This window comes from Rhinichthys klamathensis, unplaced genomic scaffold (genome assembly GCF_029890125.1).
Source record: "Rhinichthys klamathensis goyatoka isolate OS25496 unplaced genomic scaffold, OSU_Roscu_1.1 h1tg000566l_1, whole genome shotgun sequence".
In the NCBI taxonomy this organism is placed as follows: domain Eukaryota; kingdom Metazoa; phylum Chordata; class Actinopteri; order Cypriniformes; family Leuciscidae; genus Rhinichthys; species Rhinichthys klamathensis.
Genome location: NW_026607032.1, coordinates 103,236 through 119,812, shown reverse-complemented (window position 1 = coordinate 119,812; position 16,577 = coordinate 103,236). Strand labels below are relative to the sequence as shown.

The following is a 16,577-nucleotide window of genomic DNA, read 5'->3' as shown; positions in this document are numbered from 1 at the left end:
CTGGCCGCCTGCACTTCCTGCTCCGCCCTGGAGGCGTTGGACTCCTACAGGCCATGCTCTCGTCAGCCTCCAGGGCGCCCACCCCCCCCCCCCCCCCACCCCTATTGATGTTATACGGCGCGAGGTCGCGCCTATTTGAGGGGGGCATTATGTCACAGTCTTCGTCTGCACTGTTCTGTCTTGTTTGCACTACATCTCCCAGAATCCCTCTTGTCTCCACACCTGATCTCACTCCCTCATTTCCTCGTCATCATCTGTCTCACCTGTTTGCACATCATTAGTGTTCATTGGTTTGTGTATTTAGTTCCCTCTGTTCAGTCATTCCTTGTCGGTCTTTGTTTATACGTCACCTTTGTGTGTATGCCTTAACCTGATCCTGGAAATAGGAATAAATCTATGTTTGAATTGGAACCTGTCGACCATTGTCTTCTTCAACCCGCACATACCCGTGACAGCACCCTTGCCAACTGTGCACTCTGAACTGGCCTCTATTTCGTACAGTTGGTTTGATCACATCATTAGAAACAAGTGTGAACAATTTGAGTCGTTGTGTGTAAAGGATGACAACTGTGTTTTAGTTGTGTTTAACTTTTGCCGCTGATGTTTTCCATTTTGCAACACAGCGAGAAATGTGTGTTAGTGATTTAGAATGTGTTTAGAGTTTTGCAATAAGAGTGCATGAGATTTGCAAACAGTGATTTAACTACCTGAACTTGTTTAATGTTTTACAGAAAGAGTGATTTATTTCACAAATTGGTTTAAGCTATTGAGAATTTGGTTCAGAGTTACAAGAAAGTTTTTTCATTGTATTTCATGATTATACATAGATTCCTTAAAATGATTGAGATGTTAAATATATTCTTCTCAAATATATTACTGACAAAATAAATATATGATCACAGCTTGAAACCTGATTTGGTATTCATTTATCAAAAACTGAACATGTTGTTTTAAAAGATTTAGTAACATAGGCTATATACAGTAGAATTACATTTTATTTGAGAGCAAAAAATATATTTGATGCTATCCCTTAAACTCAATACATATTCAATCATCAATTTTCTTCACAAAAGTCCAGTTCATTAAGAGCAATTGGTCAAGTTCAACAAATCTCCTGTATAATCGTGAACTAAATTATTCTGCACATAAGTGCTGTATTAATATAAACCTATATAATTATATTTTTCATAAAGTAAGTGAAATAAAACGACAAAACTAAACTGAGACCAACCCGACCCTATGGTAAAATAAAAAAAAATTTGATTTTGGTTTTTATGTGATGTATTCATTTTAATGTATTAATGAAATATTGTGAGTAAATGTGGCATTTGAGATCTAATTCAAGAGTTCACACGTACATGAAACTGAGCTCGGAAATTTGTCCAGAACCCAGTCCCGTCCCACCCCACATGCCCTCCTTCCCCTGACTGGGATATAAACCAGCCAAGAGTGAGGCGATGGGGTGGTGGAGGGATGCTCTGAAACTGTCATGGGACAGAGATGAGGGAAGGCTACAGGCTTCCTCTTGTGCTGATTGGTTGATTACCTGAACATGCTCCTCCCGAACTTTGTCAGAAAAGTCATGCCCATGACGTAGGTGTAAGTACCGATCCAGTGTTCAAACGAATGTGCAAAGATTAAATCAAATGCCCTTTACAAAAGTAAAGGTAAAACAATGATCGGTAAAACAACGATTTTGAAGTTGGAGGAGAAAATGAAATGTCGCCAGCGAGTTTTTCGCCACTGGGTCGGTATTTCCACCTGCGTGACCTTTCCGCCGTGATGACGTAATATGTCATCTACCGCAGAACAGTGCAAGAAGAGCATATGTGGTTAAAAATGATATATAAAATAAATGATTCAATAGATAAGATGTATTCCTCGGCTGGGATCATGTAGAGCCCTTTGAAACTGCATTGAAACTATATTAATTTGGACCTTCAACCCGTTGGTTGTCATTGAAGTCCATTAAACGGAGAAAAATCCTGGAAAGTTTTTCTCAAAAAACATATTTATTTTTGACTGAAGAAAGAAAGACATGAATATCGTCATTCTGAAGCAAACTAATCCTTTAACATTACAAATACAGACAATAATGCTTTTTGTCAGAGACTTTAGTCTAAAATGGGGTTGTTTTATTTATAACAATACCAATAATGATAAATAATACCTACGGTGACTAATATTTAATAATAATAATTCAGTTTGTGTGTCAGCTCAATCATGGTATAGGAGGACATGTTTAACATTACTACAAATACAGACACTAAAGCTTTTTGTCTGATACTTTACTCTAAAAAAAATATCTTTTTTGTAGTAGAAGTAGTACTACTAATAATAATAATAATACCAATAATGATAAATAATACCTACGATGCCTAATATTTAATAATAATAATATTTCAGTTTGTGTGTCAGCTCAATCATGGTATAGGAGGACATGTTTAACATTACTACAAATACAGACAATAAAACTTTTTGTCAGAGTCTTTACTCTAAAATTGGATTGTTTTGTAGTAGAAGTAGTAGTAGTATTACTAATAATAAACCTAATGCTAAATACCTACAATGCGCAATATTTAATAATGAGAAGTAATTTTGTGTGTCAGCTCAATCATGGTATAGGAGGACATGTTCAACATTACTACAAATACAGACAATAACACTTTTTGTCTGAGACTTTACTCTAAAATTGGATTGTTTTGTAGTAGTAGTAGTAGTATTACTAATAATAACCCTAATGCTAAATACCTACAATGAGCAATATTTAATAATGATAAGTAATTTTGTGTGTCAGCTCAATCATGGTATAGGAGGACATGTTCAACATTACTACAAATACAGACAATACAACTTTTTGTCAGAGACTTTACTCTAAAATTGGATTGTTTTGTAGTAGTAGTAGTAGTATTACTAATAATAACCCTAATGCTAAATACCTACAATGAGCAATATTTAATAATGATAAGTAATTTTGTGTGTCAGCTCAATCATGGTATAGGAGGACATGTTCAACATTACTACAAATACAGACAATAACACTTTTTGTCAGAGACTTTACTCTAAAATTGGATTGTTTTGTAGTACTACAAAACAAAACTAGTAGTAGTAGTAGTAGTAGTACTAATAATAACCCTAATGCTAAATAATACCTACAATGAGCAATATTTAATAATGATAAGTCAGTTTGTGTGTCAGCTCAATCATGGTATAGGAGGACATGTTCAACATTACTACAAATACAGACAATAAAGCTTTTTGTCAGAGACTTTAGTCTAAAATTGGATTGTTTTGTAGTAGTAGTAGTACTACTAATAACCCCAATGCTAAATAATACGTACAATGAGCAATATTTAATAATAATAAGTAATTTTGTGTGTCAGCTCAATCATGGTATAGGAGGCCACGTTTAACATTACTACAAATACAGACAATAACACTTTTTTTAGAGACTTTACTCTAAAATTGGATTGTTTTGTAGTAGTAGTAGTAGTAGTAGTAGTAGTAGTACTAATAATAACCCTAATGCTAAATAATACCTACAATGAGCAATATTTAATAATGATAAGTCAGTTTGTGTGTCAGCTCAATCATGGTATAGGAGGACATGTTCAACATTACTACAAATACAGACAATAAAGCTTTTTGTCAGAGACTTTAGTCTAAAATTGGATTGTTTTGTAGTAGTAGTAGTACTACTAATAACCCCAATGCTAAATAATACCTACAATGAGCAATATTTAAAAATAATAAGTAATTTTGTGTGTCAGCTCAATCATGGTATAGGAGGACATGTTTAACAACTAAAATACAGACAATAACACTTTTTGTCTGAGACTTTACTCTAAAATTGGATTATTTTGTAGTAGTAATAGTAGTAGTAGTAGTAGTAGTAGTAGTATTACTAATAATAACCCTAATGCTAAATACCTACAATGAGCAATATTTAATAATGATAAGTAATTTTGTGTGTCAGCTCAATCATGGCATAGGAGGACATGTTCAACATTATTACAAATACAGACAATAACACATTTTGTCAGAGACTTTACTCTAAAATTGGATTGTTTTGTAGTAGAAGTAGTAGTATTAGTAGTAGTAGTACTAATAATAACCCTAATGCTAAATAATACCTACAATGAGCAATATTTAATAATGATAAGTCAGTTTGTGTGTCAGCTCAATCATGGTATAGGAGGACATGTTCAACATTACTACAAATACAGACAATAAAGCTTTTTGTCTGAGACTTTACTCTAAAATTGGATTATTTTGTAGTAGTAGTAGTAGTATTACTAATAATAACCCCAATGCTAAATAATACCTACAATGAGCAATATTTAATAATGATAAGTAATTTTGTGTGTCAGCTCAATCATGGTATAGGAGGACATGTTCAACATTACTACAAATACAGACAATAACACTTTTTGTCTGAGACTTTACTCTAAAATTGGATTATTTTGTAGTAGTAGTAGTAGTAGTAGTAGTAGTAGTAGTAGTAGTAGTATTACTAATAATAACCCTAATGCTAAATACCTACAATGAGCAATATTTAATAATGATAAGTAATTTTGTGTGTCAGCTCAATCATGGTATAGGAGGACATGTTCAACATTACTACAAATACAGACAATAACACTTTTTGTCTGAGACTTTAGTCTAAAATTGGATTGTTTTGTAGTAGAAGTAGTAGTATTACTAATCATAACCCCAATGCTAAATAATACCTACAATGAGCAATATTTAATAATAATAAGTCATTTTGTGTGTCAGCTCAATCATGGTATAGGAGGAGATGTTTAACAACTACAAATACAGACAATACAACTTTTTGACAGAGACTTTACTCTAAAATTGGATTGTTTTGTAGTAGTAGTAGTAGTATTACTAATAATAACCCTAATGCTAAATACCTACAATGCGCAATATTTAATAATGATAAGTCAGTTTGTGTGTCAGCTCAATCATGGTATAGGAGGACATGTTCAACATTACTACAAATACAGACAATAACACTTTTTGTCAGAGACTGTAGTCTACAATTGGATTGTTTTGTAGTAGAAGTAGTAGTAGTATTACTAATAATAAACCTAATGCTAAATACCTACAATGCGCAATATTTAATAATGAGAAGTAATTTTGTGTGTCAGCTCAATCATGGTATAGGAGGACATGTTTAACATTACTACAAATACAGACAATAACACTTTTTCTCAGAGACTTTACTCTAAAATTTGATTGTTTTGTAGTAGAAGTAGTAGTAGTATTACTAATAATAAACCTAATGCTAAATACCTACAATGCGCAATATTTAATAATGAGAAGTAATTTTGTGTGTCAGCTCAATCATGGTATAGGAGGACATGTTCAACATTACTACAAATACAGACAATAACACTTTTTGTCAGAGACTTTACTCTAAAATTAGATTGTTTTGTAGTAGAAGTAGTAGTAGTATTACTAATAATAACCCTAATGCTAAATAATACCTACAATGAGCAATATTTAATAATGATAAGTAATTTTGTGTGTCAGCTCAATCATGGTATAGGAGGACATGTTCAACATTACTACAAATACAGACAATAACACTTTTTGTCTGAGACTTTACTCTAAAATTGGATTATTTTGTAGTAGTAGTAGTAGTAGTAGTAGTAGTAGTAGTATTACTAATAATAACCCTAATGCTAAATACCTACAATGAGCAATATTTAATAATGATAAGTAATTTTGTGTGTCAGCTCAATCATGGTATAGGAGGACATGTTCAACATTACTACAAATACAGACAATAACACTTTTTGTCTGAGACTTTACTCTAAAATTGGATTATTTTGCAGTAGTAGTAGTAGTAGTAGTATTACTAATAATAACCCTAATGCTAAATACCTACAATGAGCAATATTTAATAATGATAAGTAATTTTGTGTGTCAGCTCAATCATGGTATAGGAGGACATGTTCAACATTAATACAAATACAGACAATAACACTTTTTGTCTGAGACTTTAGTCTAAAATTGGATTGTTTTGTAGTAGAAGTAGTAGTATTACTAATAATAACCCCAATGCTAAATAATACCTAAAATGAGCAATATTTAATAATAATAAGTCATTTTGTGTGTCAGCTCAATCATGGTATAGGAGGAGATGTTTAACAACTACAAATACAGACAATAAAACTTTTTGACAGAGACTTTACTCTAAAATTGGATTGTTTTGTAGTAGTAGTAGTAGTATTACTAATAATAACCCTAATGCTAAATACCTACAATGCGCAATATTTAATAATGATAAGTCAGTTTGTGTGTCAGCTCAATCATGGTATAGGAGGACATGTTCAACATTACTACAAATACAGACAATAACACTTTTTGTCAGAGACTGTAGTCTACAATTGGATTGTTTTGTAGTAGAAGTAGTAGTAGTATTACTAATAATAAACCTAATGCTAAATACCTACAATGCGCAATATTTAATAATGAGAAGTAATTTTGTGTGTCAGCTCAATCATGGTATAGGAGGACATGTTTAACATTACTACAAATACAGACAATAACACTTTTTGTCAGAGACTTTACTCTAAAATTTGATTGTTTTGTAGTAGAAGTAGTAGTAGTATTACTAATAATAAACCTAATGCTAAATACCTACAATGCGCAATATTTAATAATGAGAAGTAATTTTGTGTGTCAGCTCAATCATGGTATAGGAGGACATGTTCAACATTACTACAAATACAGACAATAACACTTTTTGTCAGAGACTTTACTCTAAAATTTGATTGTTTTGTAGTAGAAGTAGTAGTAGTATTACTAATAATAACCCTAATGCTAAATAATACCTACAATGAGCAATATTTAATAATGATAAGTAATTTTGTATGTCAGCTCAATCATGGTATAGGAGGACATGTTCAACATTACTACAAATACAGACAATAACACTTTTTGTCTGAGACTTTACTCTAAAATTGGATTATTTTGTAGTAGTAGTAGTAGTAGTAGTAGTAGTAGTAGTATTACTAATAATAACCCTAATGCTAAATACCTACAATGAGCAATATTTAATAATGATAAGTAATTTTGTGTGTCAGCTCAATCATGGTATAAGAGGACATGTTCAACATTACTACAAATACAGACAATAACACTTTTTGTCTGAGACTTTACTTTAAAATTGGATTATTTTGTAGTAGTAGTAGTAGTATTACTAATAATAACCCCAATGCTAAATAATACCTACAATGAGCAATATTTAATAATAATAAGTCATTTTGTGTGTCAGCTCAATCATGGTATAGGAGGACATGTTTAACAACTACAAATACAGACAATAACACTTTTTGTCTGAGACTTTACTCTAAATTTGGATTATTGAACTTGATTATGTGTGTGTGTGTGTGTGTGTGTGTGTGTGTGTGGTCAAATTTGCTTATAAAATTAAGATGAAGAAACCCAGTGCATGCCCTGAGAGGAATCAGATGACCATTCTTTTAACCATATTTGCAGCAAGGAATGTGAACAGTGGTTCTTCATAAACCTGTGGCATCATCTGTAAAGTTTCTCAAATGGAGCCACACAAAAAGGGGAAAATGTTGACTCCAATGCTGGTTTGATGCAGTCAAAAAAATTGTGCTTGACAGTAGCAGAGAGAGAGAGAGAGAGAGAGAGAGAGAGAGAGAGAGAGAGAGAGAGAGAGAGAGAGAGAGAGAGAGAGAGAGAGAGAGAGAGAGAGAGAGAGAGAGAAACAAAACAACCCCAATAGTCCACTGCTCAGAAGATCATAAATGAAATCAAACGTATACATAATACAAGGGTCAAATCAAGACCAAGCAACTACACACAAACAGTCAGAGCGATTTCACAGGCAGGGCTTAGATTAAGCCAGGATTAGGCATTAGTTCAATTGGGATATTTAAGTCGCTTTTATAAACGTTCCTTAGAAAGAAACATTACTGGTGTGCGTCTTGAGACAAAACAATGGCACTGGCATTTTAAGATATGTCAGGGCAAGTTGCTTTCAGTTAAAACAGCTCAAACATGCATTTTAGTCTGAAACTAGACTTAAGCCTTGTCTGTGAAACCAGGGGAAATAAAACTTTCTGTTAGCATTCTCATTCATCTCAGAAAAAAAAAGGAAAAAAATCTCCTCCAGAACCATGACTTACAAGAGCAGACTAAACGTCGACCTATTGTTCAAAATAAAATATTAATCATGACACATAAACTAAAGCATAACCTGAGCTGACCTCTTCACTTATCATCAGCCCGAAATGAGAAAGACCTTTTGGATGTGGTGCAGAGCAACTGGAACATGTGCTGTGGTATAATTTATATTGAGTCTCCAATATTAAAGCAACTGTTTTGCTTGGTAACAAATGAGGGCAAGAGGAGATGAGAGGGTCTGGCAGATATGAGGGGTATTTGAATATCATATATATACTGATGAAAGACCTTCATTCTGTGCTGGATTGTGTATTTGTGTGATCCACAAGTACATTGATTGAAAGAGATTGAACAAGGCTGGGCATTGTAGACCCAGTGCAGCTCATTCACTCATTAAACATTCATGCATTGCATTTTGCAGGTCCTTCTAATTTAAACTGTTAGGCATTTATTTGTTATGTGCATGAAACTACTTCTGATTATAAAAAAAAAAAAAAAAAACTGATTGTAAATTAAATGTTTGCTTGGAAAGTTGGAAAGAATTCCATGTCATTTGTTTGTATATTTCAGATGCAGGACTTATGTTCATTTGCAGGATCATTTTAGATTTTTTTCACTCACATTGAAACTTTAAGTTTGATCATAACTAGGATTGAGAGCCATAGAATCAGTACACGACAGTTCTTTCTGGTTCTCTAATCTGATTGGCTGAGAGCCTTATCCAGCATTGCGATATTCACACACTATCAGAACTGGAACCGTTTCACCGTTTGTATCACTCCCCTTGCAGTGACTGCCATGGTGGTCGAGCAAATCCACCATATATATTTTTTAAATACTACTGATGTTGTGTCACAAAATGTAGTTTTAAGAGTTTTTTAGGCGAGAATATAGTTATTTAGACCTTGAAAATGTTACTCATATATAATCATTGTGCCTATTTTACAATCCGTTCAGGCGCTTTCACAGATCCGAGCTCCAGGCCGCCAGCATGTATGCTATATCGATCTCTCTCATAATACCATAATACTCTACACAATACAATAAGCTTCAATGAAGCAACTCAACGTTCCTTCAAGGCTTGGGCTCAACTCACTTGTGTCGTCAAACTGTTGTTTAAACGCAATATCACACTGCGATATGGCTGTATATCAGCACGTTCTGATTATCTACTGCCGAATTACAGCCGTGCTGATATACAGCCATTTCGCACTGCTACGCGAGTCGAGTGATATTGCTCATTTATATATATATATATATATATATATATATATATATATATATATATATATATATATATATATATATATATATATATATATATATATATATATATATATATATACTGTATATATATGTGTATATAATATTTAAATTAATTTGAAACGATTTATCCAAGTCACTAACATTTGAATGGCATACTGTTCTAAACACCGCTCCCCCCTTTCACATTCAAGACATGGGGCTAAAAATCCAGAGAGAATTACAGTAAACAATCATCCATTATTTTTCACAACGCACGACTGTTAATTTCAACACTCTTTTCAATTCCAGGCTTCACATGACTCTGCTGCGTTACTTCTGTTGACTTTTAGCAAAGCCTGGTATGTTACTTTCGTCACATATCATTTGTGATTATTTTACAACTGGTTTAATGCATCCATCAGTTCCATAACATCCTTTTAATTCCCTCTGTCCAACCGACCTGTACACACACCGATAAGATCATTAATTTTCTTTGGCACAAAGATTGTCGACAAAGTCTGATGAGTTAGTGCTTGGGGTGAATTTAAACAGGATTCTGTGAATTGCGGGAAGAACTCTGGAGAAACAGGAACCAGAATAATATGTTTTATGATCATGTATATACCACATTTTACAGTGGCAATGCGATTTTCATTTGGTTTTATTTTTGCGATAAAAGGAGTACTGGTAAGAATCAATCTGTCAGCATGCTGTGGGATGATGTGGCACGCAGAACATCAATCATTGCGCTAAATGTTTCTCTTGGCCACGGGAAATGTTCAAGATGTCTCCATATAAGAGCGGTTGGTGTCGGAAATCCCTGACAGCAAAATGCCTCATTGCTGATGTAAATGTAAACTTGGGAATGTGTAAACCAAGAAATACACAGACAAAATAAAAATAGAAAACAAAATGATTCTATTTCTTGACCCTTTGGACTAGGTTCATCACAAGCGACCTCAGGTATTGCTCTCTAGCTCTGAATTCCTGTGGGCGTAAATGGCTTCAGCCAAAATCACTCATGAGACATATTACATAGTACTAGCTTGATCTATTATGCTTTATTTATACATGCTTTAAAAAATTGTTTCAATGGATCACAGGAATTGATTTGCAAGTTCCATTTTTGGTCAAACGACCCTGTTAATAGACGTACATATGGTTATGACTACAGAGATAGTGAAGAGCAAAACAAGTTTCCCCCGTGCATTGGACCTCCATGACATAATAATTGGAAACTAAAACTAAAATAATCAACACCGTCATCATTCATCACTGATTATGGTGCTCCCTGCTCCTCCTGGACCACCTCAATGCTCTGCTGGTGGTTATCTGTCAGAGTGCTCTTTCCTCTCTAGATCTGACAGGGAACAGATGTGAACTCTGCTGTTTCTTTCTACATCTTCCATTAAACACCAACATACTGCTGGCACACTACAAGTATCAGTATTATAGCACAATTCTTTTTATCATTGTTTTTCACCCTGATATTGTTTCAAACCCATATGCTGTGATTTTTAATCAGTGGTATTTAAATGTTCTTTGCCACACAAAAGATTCTGCATGGTTTTGTGTGCAGAACAAAATGTAAGACGTTTTGGTAACACTTTACTTGAAGGGGTTGTGCATAAGACTGACATGACACCTTCATAACCATGACATGACATTTGTCATGAATATGAAGTACGGTTTATGCATGTTTATGACAACTGTCATTAAGTGTCTTTCGCTCAATAATGACATTTTGAATGCAAATATGACATTTTTTAAGATGTCTTTGTTATGACATCTTGACATAAACCATAACATCATAACCTGTCAGTGTCTTTGTCATGACAACTTGACATTAAATAAAGTTAAACTGTCATGTGGTTGGTTTTGACATTGGCTGTCATGAGGCCATTATAACTGTGTCATGAATATTTTTCGTGACCTCAACTACAGTGGTACAAATTGAATTTGTCATTAAACAGTTATAATGGCTTCATGACAGCCAATGACAAAACCAACCACCTGACAGTTTAATGTAATGTTAACCCATAAAGCTAAGTGGTTTCTTAAGTTTGATAATTAATCTGCTAGGTCATGTTTATGACAGGTTGTGTTGTCTTAGTAATGTCAAGTTGTCATGACAAAGACACTGACAGGTTATGATGTATTGGTTTATGTCAAGGTGTCATAACAAAGACATCTCAAACAATGTCATATTTGCATTAAAAATGTCATAATTGAGCGAATGACACATAATGACAGTTGTCACAAACATGCATAAAACCTCCTTCATATTCATAACATGTGTCATGTCATGATTATGAAGGTGTCATGTTAGTCTTATGCACACCCCTTCAAGTAAAGTGTTACCGATGTTTTTCACTAAAAATCTTCCCCTTTTGTTGTAGCTTGCAGATCAAATATGGTATTGGATGTCTCTGGTTCTTCTCATTTATCTGTTTTTAACCAAGTATCATTGATGTAAAACCTATAGCAACACATCTTACTAATATAATATTACAATAATAGTTATTATATAGCAATAATTTGTATATTATATATATTGTATATATCCTTGAAGGATCTGCACCTAATGTCTTGGTGCCAGATACCACAGGACACATTTAGGACAAGATTTAATAACAGCTTGCGCCAGCACAAACCCTCTTTTGCCGTTAAAAATCTACTGTCAGGATTTACTAAAGACACACAGTGAAAAATTTGCGCTGAAAAGGCGTAGACACACTTACTTTTGTGGCTGACCTTATTGCATATGGATTTGTAGGAGTTTTCCTTTCAGTCACAACATTAGTGGGAGGAGAGTATTTAAATCATGCAAGGTGATTTACTAAGGTTTGCGCTAGTCAATTAAAAAAATTGTACAACAATTTCATTAGAAAAAGTCTTTAAAATGTATGTAAAAATCGTTTGTAACATTATATCTTTACTGTCACTTTTGATCAATTTAAAGGGACACTATGCAGCTTTTTTAGCTTAACTGAACAGCTTCAGAGTTATTGAAATGGTTATATAACTTCTTTCGGGTTGAATGGTGGGCGTCTCGACCCCCCCTGGTGCCTGTGAGCGAAAAAATCTCACTTGCAACTTCGGTGCGGCGGGCCGCGTCAGGAAGTATCGCGTGATATCAGCTCTCGCGATGTAACATATTCCTTTACGGCAACTGCACACATACACACAGGAACAAGGTATAGATGGATGGAGTTTGTCACACTATCGTCATGGCTGAGCCGGCATATAAGATGCAGAAAGCTAGGAAAGCATTGTCGGAGGAACAGAGAAAGAGGAAACGGCAGACTGACCGAGCGAGGAGTCGGACACGAGCATAGGCATAATTTGCGGGTGTGCTATGTCCCCATTGAAACTTCTCGCGGCACGGATGTAACGTTACCATTACAAACAAATAAAACATCTCCAGGTAACTCTAGTAGAGCATTCATTTCGTTCGTTTGTTAAATAAGAGGCGATCTGAAATGTGTTATTTTTGAAATCAAGTGACCAAAGTGCTCGTTGCCTCTGCGATCAGTGGTGCAGATAAGTGTTCTGTTGTGACGCGCGCCTGAATCCGTTGCGGGGACTGAGAGACTCTCTATATTTTGTTATGGTGAAATCACAAAACCTAATGCACAAAAAACATGTCCCTGCTTGAAATACAACCACTAATAAACAATCGGTTTTGATGAGGAAAATAAACTATACTACTAGCTAGTACCGATTAGAACCCAGAACCTCTAACACACTTGGCAAAAGTTCTGCCTCTGGACCATTAAAATTGTCGGATCTATGTATTTAATCACGTGAAAATTCTCACCACTAACAACATATATTATATCTCATTAAACGACAAATTAAACACAATGTACTATTGTATACTATGTAACAGGCATGTCACGCTCTGAGTGAGTGGTATTTACGACAGTAACGTTAAATTCAAGTACTCCACAGTAACTCTAGGGGTCGCTGTTTGACAAAAACGGGATTTCTGCATAATGCCCCTTTAACACGTTCTTCCATTTTGTTGTAAAAAAAAAAAGTCATACTGACCCCTAAAAAACAACAACTTGGAAATAAATATATTTGATAATATACTTTGATATATAATACAAGTCACACACTTAATTCATTTAAATGGTATACTTTACTAAACACCTCTTCACCCTTTCACTTTAAAATAAATTGCTTGACCACTGGTAGAGCTAAAATCCAGAGAGAATAACAAAAAGAAAGTTTTTCCAAAACATTCCACTGTTAATTTCAAAACTATTTTAACTTCTATACTTGTATTGTCTAGACGACAATTGCATGAATACAGAAGACTTGAAACATAGTGCTAAAGTCATATAGACTACTTTGATGGTGCTTGTATTCTTTGTTTTTAACTTTTTTGAAGCTCTTGGTCACTATGAACTGTTGCTATATGGAAAAGAGCGTGCACAGCGGTTAAAACTCTCCGTTTGTGTTCTACTGATAAAAGCCTATGATATGAGGGTGACAGAAGCATTTAGAATATAGAAATCATCTAGAATAATTTACATGTTTTACATGCTCACAGACTCTTTTGAGTAAAACTGTACTTGTGCACCTCTGACAGAAAGACTTCACGTCATATAATTGTCACTCACCTCACAGGACTGAATACAGTGGATCTGTGCTGGATTCGGATGCCACTTCAACATGCCAGTACAGACAATGCTCTTTTAAAGGAAGAGAAATAGAGGAGTAAGAGAGGAAAGGGGAAGGACAGTTAACTTACTGCATTGTAATTGAGCTGCATTAAACCAAAAATGTAACATGTATTTTTTTAAAGAGGACATTTGAAAAGAGAGTTTCTATTTATTTCTATTTTATTTTGACTTTTCCAGAAATCTAATAATAGCTAACTTAATTTTAAAAGACAAAAATCAGCCATGGTGCCTAAAAATAATATTGCAAATTACTATCTAATAACTATGACAGAGTTACTTTTTCCCTCCTGTCCTTTCAATTTGAACACATATTTCACTGATTTGACATTTTCTCAGAATTGGAAAGCTGACCTGTTTCTACAGCATAATTTCTGGAAAGAAACTTGCTTATCTCTTATTCATCTCCCTCCTACTGTGACCTTTCCTCCATCATTCTTACCCAATCTGCAATACTTTGGACAACATTCCTGGAAAGCAGGCTGTTCTTAGGGGTGCTGATGTATCTTTATAAACAATGAGAGTCTGACACCTACAGAGGCGTCATGCTTGACGTGTGGCATTTTAAGCGTCTCTTATAAAAACATCACACTGTAATCATTACTCACACAAGCTGATATGACAGTGAGAGACAGAATCAACACTTTCGCAGAGAGATTTCAACGGTAAGGTGAGTTGAACCTAGTTTTGGAGCGAGAAACAAGGTAACCTAATCCAACTTATCACTCTGATGTGCCAATAACACAATTACAATTTTGTGTCCAAAGTATTCAGTCTTGTAGCTCCTCTTAGAGCCAAATAATGTCCCCATCTTACATTTGATGCATGTCAAACACATCTCATGTCATGATGTGTGAAACAGGGGAAAAAACACATTTCATGTTAATCTTAGAAAAGCACAGCAAGGGACATTTTTGAAGGTCAGCCTTGACTATCTATCTATCTATCTATCTATCTATCTATCTATCTATCTATCTATCTATCTATCTATCTATCTATCTATCTATCTATCTATCTATCTATCTATCTATCTATCTATCTATCTATCTATCTATCTATCTATATATGATATGGTTTGGACTTTATAAAGATTGCATTAAGTCTTGAACTTGGAGTTTGGTTAAAGCACAAGAACAGCCAATCATATCAAATAACAATTTGTGGCAAACTGGCCTGATCACCTCACCTGAACCTTCATGGGAAGCATCCAATGGTCTACTGTATCAGCACTGGATCTATTGCCTAACACCACAGGGTCACTCAAGGCCACAATGCATGTTGGGTAACAGACTGCACCTGTCATGACACAAAGCGAGCTTTGCTTTAACCATCATTTGCATCTGTTGAATTTATTCATGTGAGCACATGAATAGCCAAGCTCCAGACTAGTCATCCATAGTTGAACAGCTTGGCAGGTTGGCACTCAAATGTATCCTACTGCATGCAACTGTCTGTGGTCTAGCGGCTCGGGTATGTCTAGACTGCATATTAGAAATGATAAATGCAGTGGCCTAAAAATATAACCAAATAAAACCAATATATTTCAAAATACAATGCAGAAGAAGATGCATATTGTAATATATGTTCAACAAATAACTGAGATTATTTAGAAATCTGATTTCTTAGAAAAAATAATCGTTTTCTTATAAATCTGCTAACTAGTCATTTCCATAGTTTAAAAAGGTAACTTTGATCTGATAACCAAATTGGCAAGTGAGCAAATGTTCTTGCCAGATCCTTACCCACGTCAAAGCCCTCCTCACAGATGTATTCCACCAGGTTATTATCAACAGGAGTCTGGCATGATCCTTCTATCTTCTTACACATAGTGAAGTTCTCAGTCCATCTGCCATCTTTGATGCATCGAATGCTGGACTACGGGGACAAAAAATATGAGTGTTTCATGACTGTAGAGTTTAGAAATACATATAGAGTTGTGCTACAATACCCTTTCTGTTGGATCGGGACACTGTAGGGTGCAGATGCTATCAAAGTCCAAATTGTTGGTGCAGGTGTACATGCCCTCAAACATCGGTGGAAGAGAAGGGCATGTGACAGGTGAACAGCTGCCCTCTTGCCACAACCCACCCTCTAAACACTCCAACCTCAGAAACTTCCTGAGAAAAGCAAGTCATTGGCATGAAGGAGGGGTAAAACAGTCTCTCTCTCACACACACACACACACACACACACACACACACACACACACACACACACACACACACACACACACACACACACACACACACACACACACACACACACACACACACACACACACACACACACACACACACATACTATACAGTATAATGCCAGTACAAAATTATTACTTTGGCTATGTTTCCAAGACATACACCACTAGATGTATAAAGGTTTTTTGAAAGAAGTCTCTTTTTATTCCTGTGATGGCAGAGCTGAATTTCCAGCAGCCATTATTCCAGTCTTCAGTGTCACATGGTCTTTCACAAA

At 34.8% G+C, this 16,577-nt stretch overlaps 1 protein-coding gene across 1 annotated transcript in view; it reads right to left on the bottom strand.

The window, feature by feature from the left end:
• The window catches only part of pappa2 (pappalysin 2), a 105,173-nt gene that overhangs the window by 9,590 nt on the left and 79,006 nt on the right, over positions 1-16,577 (bottom strand). Inside the window, exons 18-21 of the mRNA XM_056239474.1 lie at positions 16,054-16,222; positions 15,848-15,980; positions 15,292-15,401; positions 14,046-14,117 (exon numbers count right to left, since the gene is read on the bottom strand). Coding sequence (XP_056095449.1) covers positions 14,046-14,117; positions 15,292-15,401; positions 15,848-15,980; positions 16,054-16,222 — 484 coding nt within the window. The remainder of the gene's footprint in view (positions 1-14,045; positions 14,118-15,291; positions 15,402-15,847; positions 15,981-16,053; positions 16,223-16,577) is intronic.